Genomic DNA, 16,018 nt, shown 5'->3' on the forward strand with positions numbered 1-16,018 from the left:
TAAAATCAAGCAGTTTCAAGTCCTAAGCGGGGAACTTGGGACTGCAGCTGCCACTGGCCAGAGACAACCCCCTGTCCTCTGCATCCTCCAAGGATTATGGGAGCGGCTGATGTTCTTTTACATGATTTTTTGAGTCAAGATTATGATTGTATACTGATAAAACAAACCATAGATTAAGATCTGACCCCATCTGTTGAGGATCCAGGTGACTAGAAATTGTAAGTCAAATTGTACTATAAATTCTGTATTACGCTACTTATAGATTACACTGCTTTGATTCTACTTGTTTAAATCCTGTGCCATTCTAATCATAACACCCTGCTAAAAAAAAAATCTTTAATTGTAACTATGAATTACTGCCATCATCATTCTGCCAAAGATCCCTAAAAGATTTTACCTGTTCCCTCACTGTCAGGTGGCACTGCAAAACCCTACATTGCCACTAAAATCTAAAGTTGCCACATAGGGTTGGTATGGCTGGAATTACGAGGAGGAAGATGTGACACATATGCCAGTGCTGGCTGGACAATCCTGAACCAGGCAATTTGCTCTGCTGGTACACTGTTCTGGACTACTGGATTTTCATATAAGTGTCTTTTAAAGCTCAATGCTGAATTCATCATACTGCAAAATTAAACACTTCTGTGCAGGGAAACAGAATAAACAGCTTTTCTTTCTCTTTACCCTTTACTTGTACTGTGTCCTTGATGTATCCACATTTAGGAACTTACCGTCCCCCCGTGGCAGTGTTGGCATCCTTGAGATTTACAACACTTCTGATCTGGATGAGCTGTTATTTTCTCACAGATCTTCTTTCCAACAAACATTTTAGTTTGTATAAAGCATTCTTTCAGCTTTTCATCTTTTGAAGGTTTATGCACAATTAAGTCCCTGGCATTTTTGCTAATCCACAGATGGTACTTAGTCTGCACTGGCTAATGCCTCAGCCATCGTACACATCACATACCTAACCAGGGGCTGTCACCAAGTGTCAGAGCCCATTTTAGCTGTAGCTACATTAAGCTAGGTCTTCTTAAATTGAAACAGACGAACAACACTGAGCACAAAGGGCAGCACTGCTGGTCGTTTCCCACGGTGGGAAATATCTATTGGGCAGGGATGTATAGCTCAAACTGTGACTCAAGACTTTGCATCATCTCAGTACATCCAGCAGTATTCAGGCTGGTAATAAATAATGAACTTGTAAAGACAGAGCTTGAACAAACCTCCTAACTGCCCTAGCTGTGGCCTAATTACTAGTGCTAGCACTGCTTCTAAGGCTATACCAAAATCATGCAGCTGTAATGCTCCTGACTTGGCTTCCACAGCTGATACAGTGGGCTTTGTGTCTTTAAGATTTTGTGTTTATGCCTTAAATCCGGGCATAAGTAGCAAAATGTAAGTAGTATTTTAGCTTTTTTTTTTTTTCAATTTTGACTCCTGCCTATTGGTCTGCTTTGATTTCCTGTATATCAATAAAAAAGAACTATAGGCTTTTCCTGTATTTTTAAATACTAACTTCAGCAACTACTAATTTGCTGGAAAATATAGACATGTTATCAGATTTACCAGCCCTAACACAGTTGGAATAGATGGCTGAACCTCCCCCACCGTTTGATGAAGTGAAAAGCAGCCACTTTTAAGATAGACTGATCCGGAATTAGCTTTCCAAAGCTCACCTTATAGGTATTTCATCCACATGGAATAAAATCTCAACTTGATTTAGAGTACGTGCTTTTTCTCTTTCATGTCTGTTTAAAGCCCATCTCTTGAACGCAGGCAGTAGAGTGTGAACGGTTTGAAAAAGACATTCCAGTTCTCTCCCGAAACACCCTGCAGGCAATTTGTACAGGCAGGAGCACAAAGAAAAGTTTTGTCTCTTTTGGATTTGTAACTGCTGCTGGGAACATCTGTGGACTTTGCCTTCTTCTGTCATTTATGGAGATCATGTGTCATTTTAGATTTTGTCAAGAGTTATGATAGAAGTCACTAGTCCGCTCCCCCCAGTTCTGCTCATCACCCTGCAGCCAGTTCCCTCTTAATAATTACAAAAACAACAAATTCGTAGATACTATTATTATTGCCTTCTGGTATTAAAGTTCCATGAAAATTATCGTTAAAAAGCTAATAGACGATAAAGAGAACACTTGGGTAACATTGCTTGAATATAAAAGTGGCCATGGGACTGACAGAATAAACAGCTTCAGCATAGCTGGTATCTTCCATGGCCAATAAATATGTTATTTGCTTTTGGATGGGACTGTGAGAGAACTAGTCTGATTTGATAAATTGATCCAAAGTACTTTCTTCTGAGTTAGTTCTAGAGTAAAAATGGAGTGGGCTTGTTGCCCAGCTGAGCTCTTCATCCACCCTGTGTTTCCTACGTCACACTTCACTTTTCTCCATTTATTCTGTGTGATGTGTACAGGAGGGCAAAGGCAGACATGGGAATGCTGGTATTGGGATCCCCAACCATCAGGTACATAGCACTGAGCCCAGCTTTCTTATGGGGGACTTCCCAGTCCCTGCATCCCAGCCCCAGGACAGCTTGTCCAGACAGCTCAGCAGCGATGCAGTACAGGGGGATGTGAGCTCTGCATTTGCTGTTGCAGGCAACTTAACCTGCAAATTCAGAGGAGAGGTCTGCCTTGGGACAATGCTTGGTAGAGCCATACCATACGACAAACAAGTTTTCCATGCATTAAAAATATTACTGATCTTAAATGAAATAAAATTTAAAAAAAGTAGGGTGAAAGGTAATCCAATGAATTCAACAAAATCAAATTATATCAAGGTATTGCTTTTTATAAGCATTTTATTTTTATTTCAGGGTGGTTTTCTTCCCCTAGAGCATATGAAAGGAAACATATGTTGAAATACTGGAATTTCTAGTTAAACTGTGCCATGCATCTGCTCTGCTTAATAGACGTGCTTAGAAAACAAGCCATTCATTGTCACAAGAATGTTGTATTTTTGACCTTTATGAATATGACACAAATTAAGTGAAACGCCTGTTTATGCCAGCCTCTCCCAGCCCTCCCAAGGATCAGATCACACAGCACTGTGAGAGGTGCTGTGGCAATGCACTGTAGGATTGTCTGTGCCATCAAAGCCTTGAGAGTCTCTGACAACCATGAAATTCATTTGCACTATTTGTTGTCTTCATTTCAAATGCTTTACCCTTCACTGAAAGACATAACCCGTTCTTATATATTTCTGCTTTCCTGTTTTGTTTCCTGTATCACAGCTGAGTATGAACAGATTATACAGAACTTTTCAGATATATTAATGAAATATCCTGGCGAAGATATAGTAAGCTCATCCTTATAATGCATGAAGCCTCACAGCTGGCCTGGAAAGAATATCTTCATCTAATTATTTTCCTGGTTTGATTTAGTGCAAAGTAGAAACTTAGCCTTATTGATAAAGTGGTTTAAAAGGATGATGTTTAACTATGGTTTCCAAATTTAATTTAAGGACTTCAATGAGAAACGTTTGCTTAAGGTGATATACCCCTAAGCTAACTACTTTGGCTAAGCAGTTAGCCAAAAACCATTTAGCCATCTCAGATACGTTTAAACATAATTAAATTAAAATGGTATTTTACAATGCCTTAAACATTTGTTAGGGAAAGTTAGTTTTGCCAAGATGGCAAAACTTTATCCTTAGGCAACTTCCTAAACTGCATGCTAACTTAAGAAGTGGCAAAGATTTCCAGGGCAGGCATGAACAAGAAATGCAGAGGAAAGCTTAATCTGACTTACACTATGAAACTTGCACCAGATCTTAGCATACCTACTAACAAGCTTGTTAACCGAACAAGGGGTGCTGATAACTTACCAGCAGCTATAAACTAAGACAGCCATTCAGACATCAACTTTCTGAGAGCATTGTCATAGTTATAGTTAAGGAGCAAGTTATCTAAATACTGATTTGCAATTATGTGCAGAGATGGCAAAGTTTTATAGCCAGGAGACATAGTTAAAAGTCACAAAATCCATGTCTGGGTTTCATGCAAATCTCTGAATTGACATTTTCAGAAGACATTCCCATTCAACATCTGCATACAAAGAAAACCCCCTCTTAGTACAGCCTCTTCAAATCAACATTCCCTCCCTACATACAAGTATATATTTAGGCCCAGAAAAGGCTGGAAAGCCAAAGAAACATACAGGATTCTTTCCCAAGATGAAGAAATATTTGGAGTTTACAGCCAGATTTGGAATCAGCTTGTGCCTGGTGTACCATCTACAATAGACCCTTAAAAAGTTGCTGTACATTTGAGCTTGAAAAACTATGCACTGAGAGAAAAAAATTTAAATACAGAGTGAAAAATCAAACAAGTTGAAACAAGAAAAAAGTAAGTTAGTTGAAAATTACAGATCTAATCTAAAGCTGAAGTGTAATCAACAGAAAAAGTTCCACTGATTTTGATGGACCTGGGCATTTTACATGGCCTCACATCACGCGCCAGGCAGCACAAAATGTGTTGTTCCCTATGCCTGTTAACCTCTTACTCCATGGAAAAAAGGTGTTCGCCGAAATAATTACAGAAAGGGACTAACCACATCCTTTCAGGATGTGTTCGGCACAGGGGCAGAGCAGGATATGCCCGCCTGCTCGTCACACCTGATGGCATGGAGGTGCTTGCACAGGGCAGCGGCTGTGGGTGGCTCAGTGACAGCTCAGCCCCAGGGCATGCGGGCAGGGCTGCACTGATGCTCACTGCAGCTGCACTGGGAGCTGTGGTCAGTGAGAGCTGCCTTGAAACTTTTGTTTTGGACATGAACAAACTGGGATATACAGGGCAAAATAGTCATGCAGGGGATGTAATAGCTGTCCCACGAGAGTGCCTGGGCAGAGGGCTAAGAGAACCACAGCAGGCTATATCCTATAGCCAAATGATAGCTCGTCCTTCTGCAGAGGAAGCAAGCTCTCCAGAAAGGAGAGGCCTGAGAGCCAGAACAGCAATCAGAAATTCTGCCTCTGAGTTTCTGACTCTCTTTCTTCACTCCATTTTTCTTCTTCCTTTCGCAGGCAGTCAGGATCCAACCCAGATCTTGCCATGCTTACTATGCCCTAACTCCATAAAGCACATTGTGACCACAGAGGACCAGGCACATACAGCAAGCTCCTTCCCCACCCTCCATAAAAATTCACCGACAATGAAGCACCACCAGGGTTTTTCCCCGTAACATTTACTGATGGCATCAGCCAAAGTGCTGGGGAGGCACAGCCAGCCCGGTATAGCCACTCCTTGTCTCAAGGATATAAATCCTCAACAGGCTTCAGGGAGTGAATTTACCGCTGTCAGCCCCTAAGCTCCTCTCCTTACAACATGAAGCAGCAGGAAAGCAAGCAGGTTCATACTGGAACTGTTTTGTTTTGGCAAAGTTGGAAGGGTTTTTGTCTGTCTCTTGCCTTTTTTTTTTTAACAGAAGTGGTTTGTGTTTCGTTTTGGCACTTTCCATCAAAGCAGTTGCATCAGAAAATTCCTGACCAGCTCTAATCTTCATCAGCACAGCTGCGTTGTGGTCACAGCACTACCCGCCCTGCTGGTGTCGGCCCCAGGACTTCCCTGGGGCTGGTGGCGGGGACAGGCTATCCTGCCACTCTCCTGCTCCCCTCTGCCACCAGCCTGGGTGTCCTGCTCTGTCCCCGGTATGGTTGGCTGGTTTTGGTGCCTGAATGGTGTGGGAAGTGCTGGGTGCTTACTCCCACAACTGTCACCAAGATCCTTGTCCACCCACACAGTTGCAAGTCCCAAAACTGACTCTCACCTCACCTGGGAAAAAACAGCTCTGAATTTTGTTTTAACACTAGAAAGTGAGATTCTCATGGAGCTGGAGAGGATGCTGCCAATAGGAAGAAAAGGCAAGAGAAGAAGATTTTAAAGATCATAAAATGAGTGGAGACAGCCCCGCAGAAGGGAGCAGAAGGATGTGCTGCCACAGGCTTCCCGGCAGGGCTGGATCCCTATGCAGGCACTGACTGGCCCTGTGCTCCACCTTGGTTTGCAATATTTGAACAGGAAGTTTGATCAAAACAGCTCACAAAATACAAACACGGTTTGTCAGCAGGTCCTTGCTGTAAACTGGATGGCTCAGCACCTGCTGGAGGCTGGCAGGAAGGGCTGGAGAAGTGCTCTCTGGTGGAAAAGGCAGCTCTTCAGAAATGACTGTAAGCTTATAGAAAAAGCCAACAGCTTTTAACAGCTAATAATTGTATCGATAATAATTGTAACTAATAATTTTCACTAATACTGATGCATTTTTTAAACTTTATCTGAGTTAAGAGTAAGACTCTTTTACCATCTTCTTGCCACGTCTGCCTCACGAGAGCAAACCACTGCCCAGTTTATCTTGCCAAATTGCAAATACAGACTGGAACTACATTTGCTACCAACCACACCAGCTGTAACTTCCCAGAAGCTTGGATACATGGAGGTGGTCAGACAAGTTAGAATTGTCATATCAGAGATCAAAGATCTCCCCAAAATTATGCCATCATATTGTTATTACTTCTTTGCTGTATGCAAGCAGATATCTAAAAATTTTGGCTTTTTGCTGAAATATATGTTTGTGAATTTTATTAGACTAATTTGAAATATTCAAAATTATGAATAAATTGCTACTCTGTTTGCTTTATCTGCTATTGCAGCCTATGCCCAACAGATGTTACGTATGAAATTCAAATTACATCTTCAAATGGAGCATGACTTGGTAATGAATAATTCAAGACATATACTGAAAATTAGAATGCTGTTTTTAAACAGTGTGTTTCTTAGCAGAGGCAACGTCAGTGGAAAAATACTCACCTATTTATCTGTCCATTTTCCACCTCTGTGAAATCATTTGAATCATTGCTGATGTTATCATCTTCAGGGACAGTCATATTCTGCAATTCAGTCAGTTCTAATCCAGCTTTGAAATGCATGCTTGGTGAGGAACTGTGCCTATCCAAGTCGTTCTTCAAATACTAGTGTTTGGTTGGTATCTCGTGGGTAAACTGCAGCCACAGTGTCAGCAACCTAAATAAAACAAAAAAATCCAAGATGTATACCACCAACAGCAGGCAATATCACCAGAAGAAAGCAGTGAAACCTGCACAGGAAGGACATCCATACCAATCAATTTTGTATTGTTAGATGGATCTCAGGTTATGACCTAAATACATTGCAGAACAGTAGTAACCTTGCATGTCTTAACGAGATCAACCTCACTAACCTTATAAATTTACCCTCTCCTGCAATAAATTGCTGAAGACAGTATTTGTTTTTTTAACTTGTGAGCAAACCAAGCCTGTTTGTTTCAGGAAAAAGATTAACCTCCTACAAATTAAGGAATAAAAATTATTTGCTTGTCCAAGTCCTAATTCAATATCTGGTGTTTGTCTTCTGTGTGATCTCCATTGTTGCTTAAAAATAAAAAATACATGTCCACGCTGATACTAAGTGGGATAGAAAGAGGGAAAGGGTTATCCCAGTACTGTGTTCTACTAATACATATATTCCAACCTGTTAAGGATTTTTGCACAGAGGTGCAGTGGATGCTTTGTTTAAGTTTTTGGATGGTCAAACTTGTTACGAACAAGGAGAGAAACAGAAAAAACCCAAATCCCTAAGCCCAGGTATCACAGAAGAAAGAGCAATGTGTACCTTTTGTGAAGCAGTTATTATTTAGAGATCAGGTGATCGCTCCTCTGATAGATGTGTTCCATAAAAGCACAGAGAATAACACCGAAGGCAGATCAGAGAAGTCTGCTACAGACATACTTTCTCATCAGCAATGCAAATCAACTGATAAGTCAGTTTTTTCTGGAGTCCAACCACTCTCGGCTGAGCTACAACTCCAGCGTGGTAGTGAGGCAACAGTGTTACTCACAAACAAGTTCCTGCACCACAACTCTCTCCATTTCCATTTTGTGAATGAATTTCCTGCAGTACTGCCAAACAACAATTCAGCCTGGGGTACGTGGTGAACCCTCAGATACCACATTAATTTGGGAATATTTTTAAATTCTCAGGGCTACCTCAAAGCCATCAAACTGCTTGCATGCAACCAAAGAGGCATGAGCATTCCCAGGCTCTTTCAGGGTTAGACAGGAAGACGTAGTTCACTTGTTCAGTTATGACATCTGCCTGTTTCAAATTAAGTTTACAGAAGCCAGTACTTCTGTTTTATACCACATCCCCACCGTGCATTAGACAGCTTTGCAAACAAGCAGTTTTTTCCCTGTAAATACTTTCTCAGAAATGCCATATTAAAGTTTACACGTGCTCTTAACAATCGCTCAAAAGTCCACCCTGTCCAACCTTCAGGTGCCAAGTTTAAAGGCTAGCCTCGAGGCTAACAGCAGAGCAGGGCAGGATCCCTTCTGTCCAACTGGAGGAGCAGCTAGGCATGTGAAGGCAAACACTGCCTGGTGCAAGGGTAGAGTCTGGGGTATGCGAGCTGGGTACTTTTCAACTCCTCTGCAAAGGAGATTTCCACTGCAGATACCAGGAGAAAACTGCTCGGGTATTAAAATGTTGGCACAATAAAATACATAAAAAAAAAATAATAATTATTTAGGTTGCTGATAAATAAAAGCAGACTGGCAAGCAGAGGGTGGTTTTAGCATTCTGGAACAGTCTTCCCGGAGGCTGCAGGGATAAAATAGTCTACCTATTTTGGAAGAGAAGCACAATCTTTTTATAAAAGGATAAAGCCACAGGAGATGGCAACTGCTGAGGTGGCAAGGACCAAGCCCACTGAATTCTGATGTTTCTTGTGACCATGAGTTCCTAAAATAAACAATTTCTTAAGAGACCTGGCAACCTCTGTACCAGGATCTGTGTCTCCTGGCATTTTAAAGCCTCTGTAAAGGTTCATCTGAGATTCAAGCAGAGAAGCTTTTCCTTTGGGCACTGTTTTGCATCACGATGCCAAGGAGGATTTTCAGAACTGCCTTGACATTGCCTGTGCTAAATAAATTCCCCCTTAAGTGTTTCAAAAGCAGGTGCTGAAATTAGCAGTGGTGTGAGGTAAGCAGTGCACAGGAGAACTGGCTGCACAGCTCACTCATGTGTGGCTCCAGCTTCGTCCTCTGTCCCTGAAACACTACAGGACCAGACTGCCAGGAACACAGCTCTCTGCTTCGCTCCCAAGGAATCTTTTCAGCACATAAGTGACAAGCTTTTTCTGTTTCAACCAAAACCCTGCTTCTACAGAAAAATAATTGAATGAGGCCGTTTCACAAGAGCATGTAGTGATAGGACAAGAGAGAATGGCTTTAAACTGAAAGAAGACAGGTTTAAGTTAGATATTAGGGAGAAATTCTTTACTGTGAGGGTGGTGAGGCACTGGAACAGGTTGCCCAGAGAAGTTGTGGATGCCCCATCCCTGGAACTGTTCAAGATCATGTTGGATAGGGCTTTGTACAACCTGGTGTAGTGGAAGGTGTCCTTGCCCATGGCAGAGGGGTTAGAATGAGATGATCTTGAAGGTCTTTTCCAACCCAAACCCTCTAGAGCAAAATCTTAGAGCAAGCTGAAGCACCAGCAATCATTTCAGTAGATTCCATGTTTCAGTCAGACCAGTTGCTCCTGAAGCATCATGACAGTGGACACATCTCTGAATATGCATCAGGTCTTGCTAGGGTAAGTAATTTACTAAAAAAACACCAAAACAAAACCCTGAAACAAACAAAAAATATTGAATGAAATAATGCACAGCACTTCCAAGTATGAGAAAACCTGATCTCAGTGTCAAAACATGAGGTGGGTGAGGAGAGAGTGGTGGGGCTGGGAACTGAAGTTTTCATCGTCATGGCATGAACTCATCATAGATCTTTGGCAAAGTAAAAAAACATGTCCTCTGCATCTCCACCTATAAAATTAAGATGATAATAGCAACACTAACACTCAGTTTGTGAAGTGCTTGAAGATTCAGAGACAAAGGGTGATACAAGCGTGATACCTGGAATAAAGCACTATGCAAATCATGAAGTTTTTTCAATAATAACTTTATCTTAGAGATTAACAGAGAAAAACCTCAAGGCTTTTTTTCTTTTACTCTGGGCACTCCCCACAGTCAATGGAGTATAGGTGGTCACTTGAATTTCATCCCCAAATCACATACTCTAAACTTCAAGTTCACCCACGTGATAAATCACAGTTTAAATGAAATCTAAAATCCCAAAGGTTAGGGTTCATGTAAACAAGTTAATTCCCTACAAGTCAATTGTCCACTGCAGGCCTGTCACTTGGCCTCTTGGTGCTGCTGGAGGACAACTCCCCTTACCAATGGGAAGGGTCTGCAGTCACACTGAGTCGTTCCCTGCAACTGCAAAAGCTTTGCTCCCAAAAGGAGATTCAATGCTGGGATAGCTAAGCTAAGCAAGTTGCCACCTCAGGTGCCACTAGCGCTGTGAGAAAAAAAACCCCAAAACTGCTTCAACTAATAAAAATTCATCATATGTTGATACTGAGCTATATTGGAAGCAGCAGGGTAATATGTGCTTTTACAGCCTTTTCATTCAAGAAATGTCTTAAAAGAAATGCAAATAAAAATGTTATGTTGGCAAGAGTTCTTAGGCTGAGCTTTATTCCTAATTCACATTGAAAGACAGTAAATAATCACTTGAATAGTGACTGTAGAAATCCCAATCACCTCAGTCACTGTGTCTACTACTCTATCCACCCTTAACCTCTCAAAAGGAAAACTTCCAGAAACCTGCCATCAAACCTCTCTTTTCAGACACCTAGTCAATCACAAAGGACAAATCAGAATTTTGCTCTTACTTGCTCCACTCAGATGGGCAAGCACTCCGTCTTGAAGAAGGCAGCACCCCAAGAGAAAACCAGCAAAGAGCTAATGACTCTTCAAAATGAACCTCAAGGATCTGTGTTTGCTACCTGATCCAGCTCCTCTGTTTAGTGGAAAAAGCACTGCTGTGGCCTAGCAGCTTATCTTTCTCTTTAAACATCCCATGATATGTCTTGTAAAAGCCATTACAGATAATTTATTTGTGCTCCTTGAAAAATATGGGAAAGATTACAACTGATCACAGCTTCAGGAGGACTATGAGATGACACAAGAAGATAAAATTAATTTATTATTTTCAAGGACACCAAGACCTTCACAAGCCATTAAAACACATTCTAAGAACTGTGGTCATTTTCTCTGTTGACTTGTGAAACAAAAAAAACCCAAAACCCTACAACTCCAGTTTCCAGGAGCTTCCTGTTAAAATTCCACAAGAGCAGTAATGAGATCAAGAACTTTATGTTTGAAAAAAAAAAATTATAATACAGACAATCTGTTTCTTCTGGTTCATGCACGAATCCTTTCTAGACCACACATGGAAGAGGTATAATCTCAGAAAACACTTCACTGGAAGCTGTGTTTCTAGAAAGAACATCATCACTCTTGGTAGTAATCACGATGCCTTAATTCACCTGCCATTGTTTTGTCCTATCCTGTAAATGACACAGTTCCAAAAATGTCATCTTAAGGCAAAGGGCTTCTCAAAATCTGACCCAGTATGTGAGAGGCGTTTGGGTAAGTGGTCAAGCTGGACAACATCTAGTCCATCTCTGGGTACGGTTTTTGCAATGTGTCCTTTCACTTCATTGCACTTCATTCACTGTGTGCTTCCCGCGGTCAAATGGTGTTGGGGTCGGTAAATACCCAAGACATATTAAGGACTTTGAACTATGGAATTGGAGGTAATTTTCTCAAAAGACAAAAGACAAAATGTGACTCAACTTTCTTCTCAAAGGGGGTTTTGCCAAGAATTCCTCTTGGCTGGTTACAAGTCATCATTTCACACAAGCTGTGTTTATTCCTGCAAAACCTGAGATGTGCTATGTCTTTCTCTGCTCATACTTTTGAAAGTTCTTTCAAAGAACAGCAATATGACCAGTAAGACACCATGGATTATAAATAATGAAACATAGAGACTGAAACTCTGCATATGGACTATTCACTTGAATGACAAAAAGCAAGAATAGGCTTTATACGTAACAGTATCACACTGGGAGGCAGGGAAGCAACTATCTCCTTTTCATTCTGCATTGGTAACACCTGACATGAGGGACACAAAGCTCCAGACTTACTCCTCATCCACAGAAAGGACAAAACGGAGAGATTAGAGAAGAGCCACTGAGATAACAAAGAGCTTGGAAATTAGACTGACTCACATTCACTGAGCAAACATCTGCAGTGCTTGAAATGTCATTGCCTCCAACTCCTGAGCTCTGCCCCTCTGCAGCAGGCTGCAGCCACAGGAGCAGTGGAAGGAAGTGGGTTCACCCCCGGCCCCAGTGGTGTCCCAGCCGACCCTCGGCACCACAGAGAACCAACAAGGTGCTGGCACATGCCTGTCCTGCCATCAGCAAGGGCGCCAGGATGGGGCAGTGTGGTGGCCGGAAGGCCTTCAAGCTGCTGCAGCCATTTGCTTGGTGTCTGCAAGCCACCACCTCTCATCCGCAGGCTCCTCTCCCTCACAGCCCCCACAGCATGCAGGATGAAACAGCTAAAAGATAAAATAGGGGGTGGGAAAACAAGTGACAGAAGTCTTGGGAAGGAAGCTCAGAAAAGGGTATTGTAAAACACAAGTGATGAGAACAAATGTGGATTGTCAACATTTCTCTTGGTAGTGCATGACCTTGTGCTGCAACAGGGAAGTGTTCCTGCTCTGCCTCATCACTCTCCACACTGCCATTCCATGCTGCCATGAAGAAAGGGAAGACAGTCCCAAATTAAGTCTCGACAGGCTACTCAGCTGATCAAAGGCAGGCAAATAAGAAACCATAAAATCCCAGTCTGATTCACCAAGTGATTCGTTACTTTAGGCAAAACCACTTAAGGATGAGCCATAAAGGAGAATGGTTTTAAGTACATTTTTGTTTTGAGCCCTTCCCAGTCAATTTAGGAAAGGCATTTGGCAGAGGAATATAGTCACATTTTTTCCTAATTATATTTCTTTGTGAAATCCTCTCAACAGTCTTGATTTTCAGAAGAGACCTCACAACACACCACCACAAATAAATGCACTCTTGTCTTCCAAAGAAAGTGGAAATGCTGTATGAGTGGGGCTTTATGGGTCACTGGAACAAAATACACTATCCAGATGTATTTCTAAGGGTTAAACAGCAGCTCTGAAATTCCCATTTAAATAAACTTTTGTACTACAGAAGGAAGAATCCTTTGTATAAGTTCATGAGTCACTCACTTTTCCTCTGCCCTAGTTTACAAGTAATTTCTCTGCCTCAGTTTTCTTGACTGTGAGACTCAAAGCAGTATTTACCTGATAAGCTTGGGCAAATATTGTAAAAGTTATCTGCAAAACATGAAAAAGCTGCCATTTTTCCCAGGAGCAGCTGCTCAAACTTCTTGGATTGGATTAAGGTCACAGCAGTATGTATCCATCAGAAAGAAAACTGAATTCAGGCTTAAAATATTTAAATATTTCCACAACATCCGCTTGCCTTCACAATACAAACTTTCAAGTGATGGTTATTACCATGTTACTTGCTAGGCAGATTCCAACAGAAATGAGCAAGATGCTAAAAAGAGAGAGAAGAGCACAGGAGAGAGTCCCATTTCTGCTCGGTCACCGCTCTTACACTGCTAAGAACAAGCTCCCAAAACAGCAAACACAGACAAAATGTAGGACGGAGACACAGGATGAGCAGTCTGCAAGCAGGAAGGCTGAGAGAGCACTGCCTCCCCTTCCATCCTTTAAAACTCTTGTAAAAAGCAGGATTTGGGCACGAAGGACAATTGTTCCTCCACGTTTTACAGCAGTCTGCAGAAAGCCTCAAACTCAGGGGATAATCCTCTTCACACGGGTATGTGCAGCTTGGTGCTCACTGCCAACAACTGTCTCCCATCCTCACCCAGCCTGGAGAGCCCAGTTGGTCCAACTACAGCATAAATAGTCTCGACTGACAAGACAGAGGATGCTGCAGTGTGCTTCAGTGAAGTGCTCTCTCTATGGTGCCTCTTAAAAAGAAAAAAAACTCGACCTTCTGAAAAGGCAAAGTCAAATAGGAGTCATTCGGTATGACAGTGAAGCAGATCCCATTTTAGTCAGTGAATTTCCACCGAGCCTCAGCAGAAGGCCTCTGCTTACCAGCAATATGGCAGTTCGGAGGTTTCACGCAGGGTTTGCAAAGCGGATTTCAGCGCCATTTCGGCAGGGGCTCCTAGCCTGGAAAGGGCAGTTATTGATACCTATATCGTTCAGCAACAGATGGAATTTCCTTTTAGAGGCTTTTTAAACAAAGTTGGTGTTTTGGTAGCAAATGAAGTAAAATTTAGACGGAGGATGCTGTTTCTTTCTCCCTCTGTAGCTGTTTTTACTTCTCATCTATGAAGGTTAGACTCAGAATGCAGGGAATTTTTGTTTTGTTTTTTATTCCTTCAATATATTTTATCAACTAAGACACATCTTTTTCTTACACTTTACTTTTAGAATAATGCCTGTTCTACGTTATTTTGCCTTTCAAGCACAAGTAAAACCCAAACAAACATGAACGTAATACAGCACAGTTCCTATTTACAATTTGGACAGGAGATTGGTAGAAATGCCCCACATCAGTCTGGCACTCTGAACAGCCTACAGACATGAAGTGAGTTCAGCTGGTGGCACAAGGAAACTATAGCTTCTCCTTTCATAAAACCAGCTGAGAGATCCAGGGTTTATTTCAGTCCTTCCAATGTCACATAAACAAAGAACGTTTTACACACCTCATCTTCTCTCTCACAAGGAAAGAGACACATCCTAGCTACAGGTTGCATTACGAACTCTGCAAAACAATGGAACAAGCCCCCTGCCACAAAACCTACAGACACGTGAGCCAATGCACCCCCGGCCATTCACTCGGGCCTCTTCTCGCCTTTGCTCACCAAAAGCGACCACCCTAGCTGTTACTATGAATTTTACGGGCACCACGCACAAGCGTGAGCGCCGTGGGCCCAGCCTACATTTTCCGAATACCGTAAAACTTGCACTGACCCCGTGGCAGTGCTGGGTTTAAGGGAAAGGCAGGAATGTTCCCCGGGCACGGCTACACGGCGGCCGCGCACTCCGCGGGGGCTGCGGCACCCTCGACCCGGCCGTCATAAGGGGCAAACTCATTTATTATTACTATTTATTTTTTCGTTGCCAGTGAAAGCCCGTAGCCACAGGCTGCCAGGTTTTTATTTCTGCGGGTTTTGTTGTTTGTGGTTTTTTTCCGTGCCTGCCTCAGCAGTCGGCGAGGACAGCATCGCCCCCCGCCTCCGGCGCGGCAGATGCCGCATGGCAGCCCCGTCCGTCCCCACGTCCCCTCCGCCCCGCCGGGCTCCCCCAGCCCCGCCCGGCTCGCTGCCTGCATTTTTAGGGTTTGCACTGGGCAGCACCGGGGCCGAGCAGACACGTTGTGCGGGGGATGGGGGAGGGTTGCGGAGACGGCGGGGACAAAGCGCGGGCGGGCTCGGGGCTCCGGCCCGCGCTGCGCGGCCGCGGCGCAGAGACAAAGGGGGCGCGGGGAGCCTCCGACTGCATTAGCTGCTGCTGCCTACCTTCCCCAGGAGCCGCGGGGACCCTCTGAGAAGCGATCCACCTTTTCCGCCAGGATCCGGCTGGAGAACCCCGACAAATAATTATAGGGATAAAAATAAAATAAAACGTAATATTAAAAAAAAAAAAAAAAAAGAAAGAAAGAAGAAGAAGAAGAAGAAGAAAAAGGGGTGAGGAGGGGGGGAAATTAAACTGGCGAGAAAGATGCCCTTCCTCCCTTCCTCCTCCCACCGCGCGTGTGCGCATATGGTGGTGGGCGGGCTGGCGGGAGCGCGCCGGGCGCGCCACGCGGGGCCGCGCCGCGCCGCCAGGTGCTGCGGGACCGGCCGCTCACACGTGTCCGGGCAGGGGAGCCGCGGGCCCTGCCACACGCCCAGCTCCCCGGCCGCATGGACGTTCAGCACCTTTCTTTTTTAAAAAATACATTTAAAAAAACACCCAGCAACTAATTTTTTACTCTTTTTAC

The 16,018-nt window shown here is 43.2% G+C and overlaps 1 protein-coding gene across 2 annotated transcripts in view; it reads right to left on the reverse strand.

Annotated features, from left to right (window-relative positions):
• The window catches only part of SLC38A1 (solute carrier family 38 member 1), a 42,124-nt gene extending 26,324 nt beyond the window's left edge, over positions 1-15,800 (reverse strand). For both annotated transcript variants that reach the window (XR_015803945.1, XM_014871117.2), the window contains exons 1-2: positions 15,555-15,800; positions 6,818-7,030 (exon numbers count right to left, since the gene is read on the reverse strand). Coding sequence is in view for 1 of the 2 variants with exons in the window: in XM_014871117.2 (XP_014726603.1) it covers positions 6,818-6,936 (119 nt within the window). In the remaining variant the exon portion in view is untranslated. The remainder of the gene's footprint in view (positions 1-6,817; positions 7,031-15,554) is intronic.
• Positions 15,801-16,018: the final 218 nt, after the last annotated feature.

This window comes from Sturnus vulgaris, chromosome 5, assembly GCF_052056855.1.
Source record: "Sturnus vulgaris isolate bStuVul1 chromosome 5, bStuVul1.hap1, whole genome shotgun sequence".
In the NCBI taxonomy this organism is placed as follows: domain Eukaryota; kingdom Metazoa; phylum Chordata; class Aves; order Passeriformes; family Sturnidae; genus Sturnus; species Sturnus vulgaris.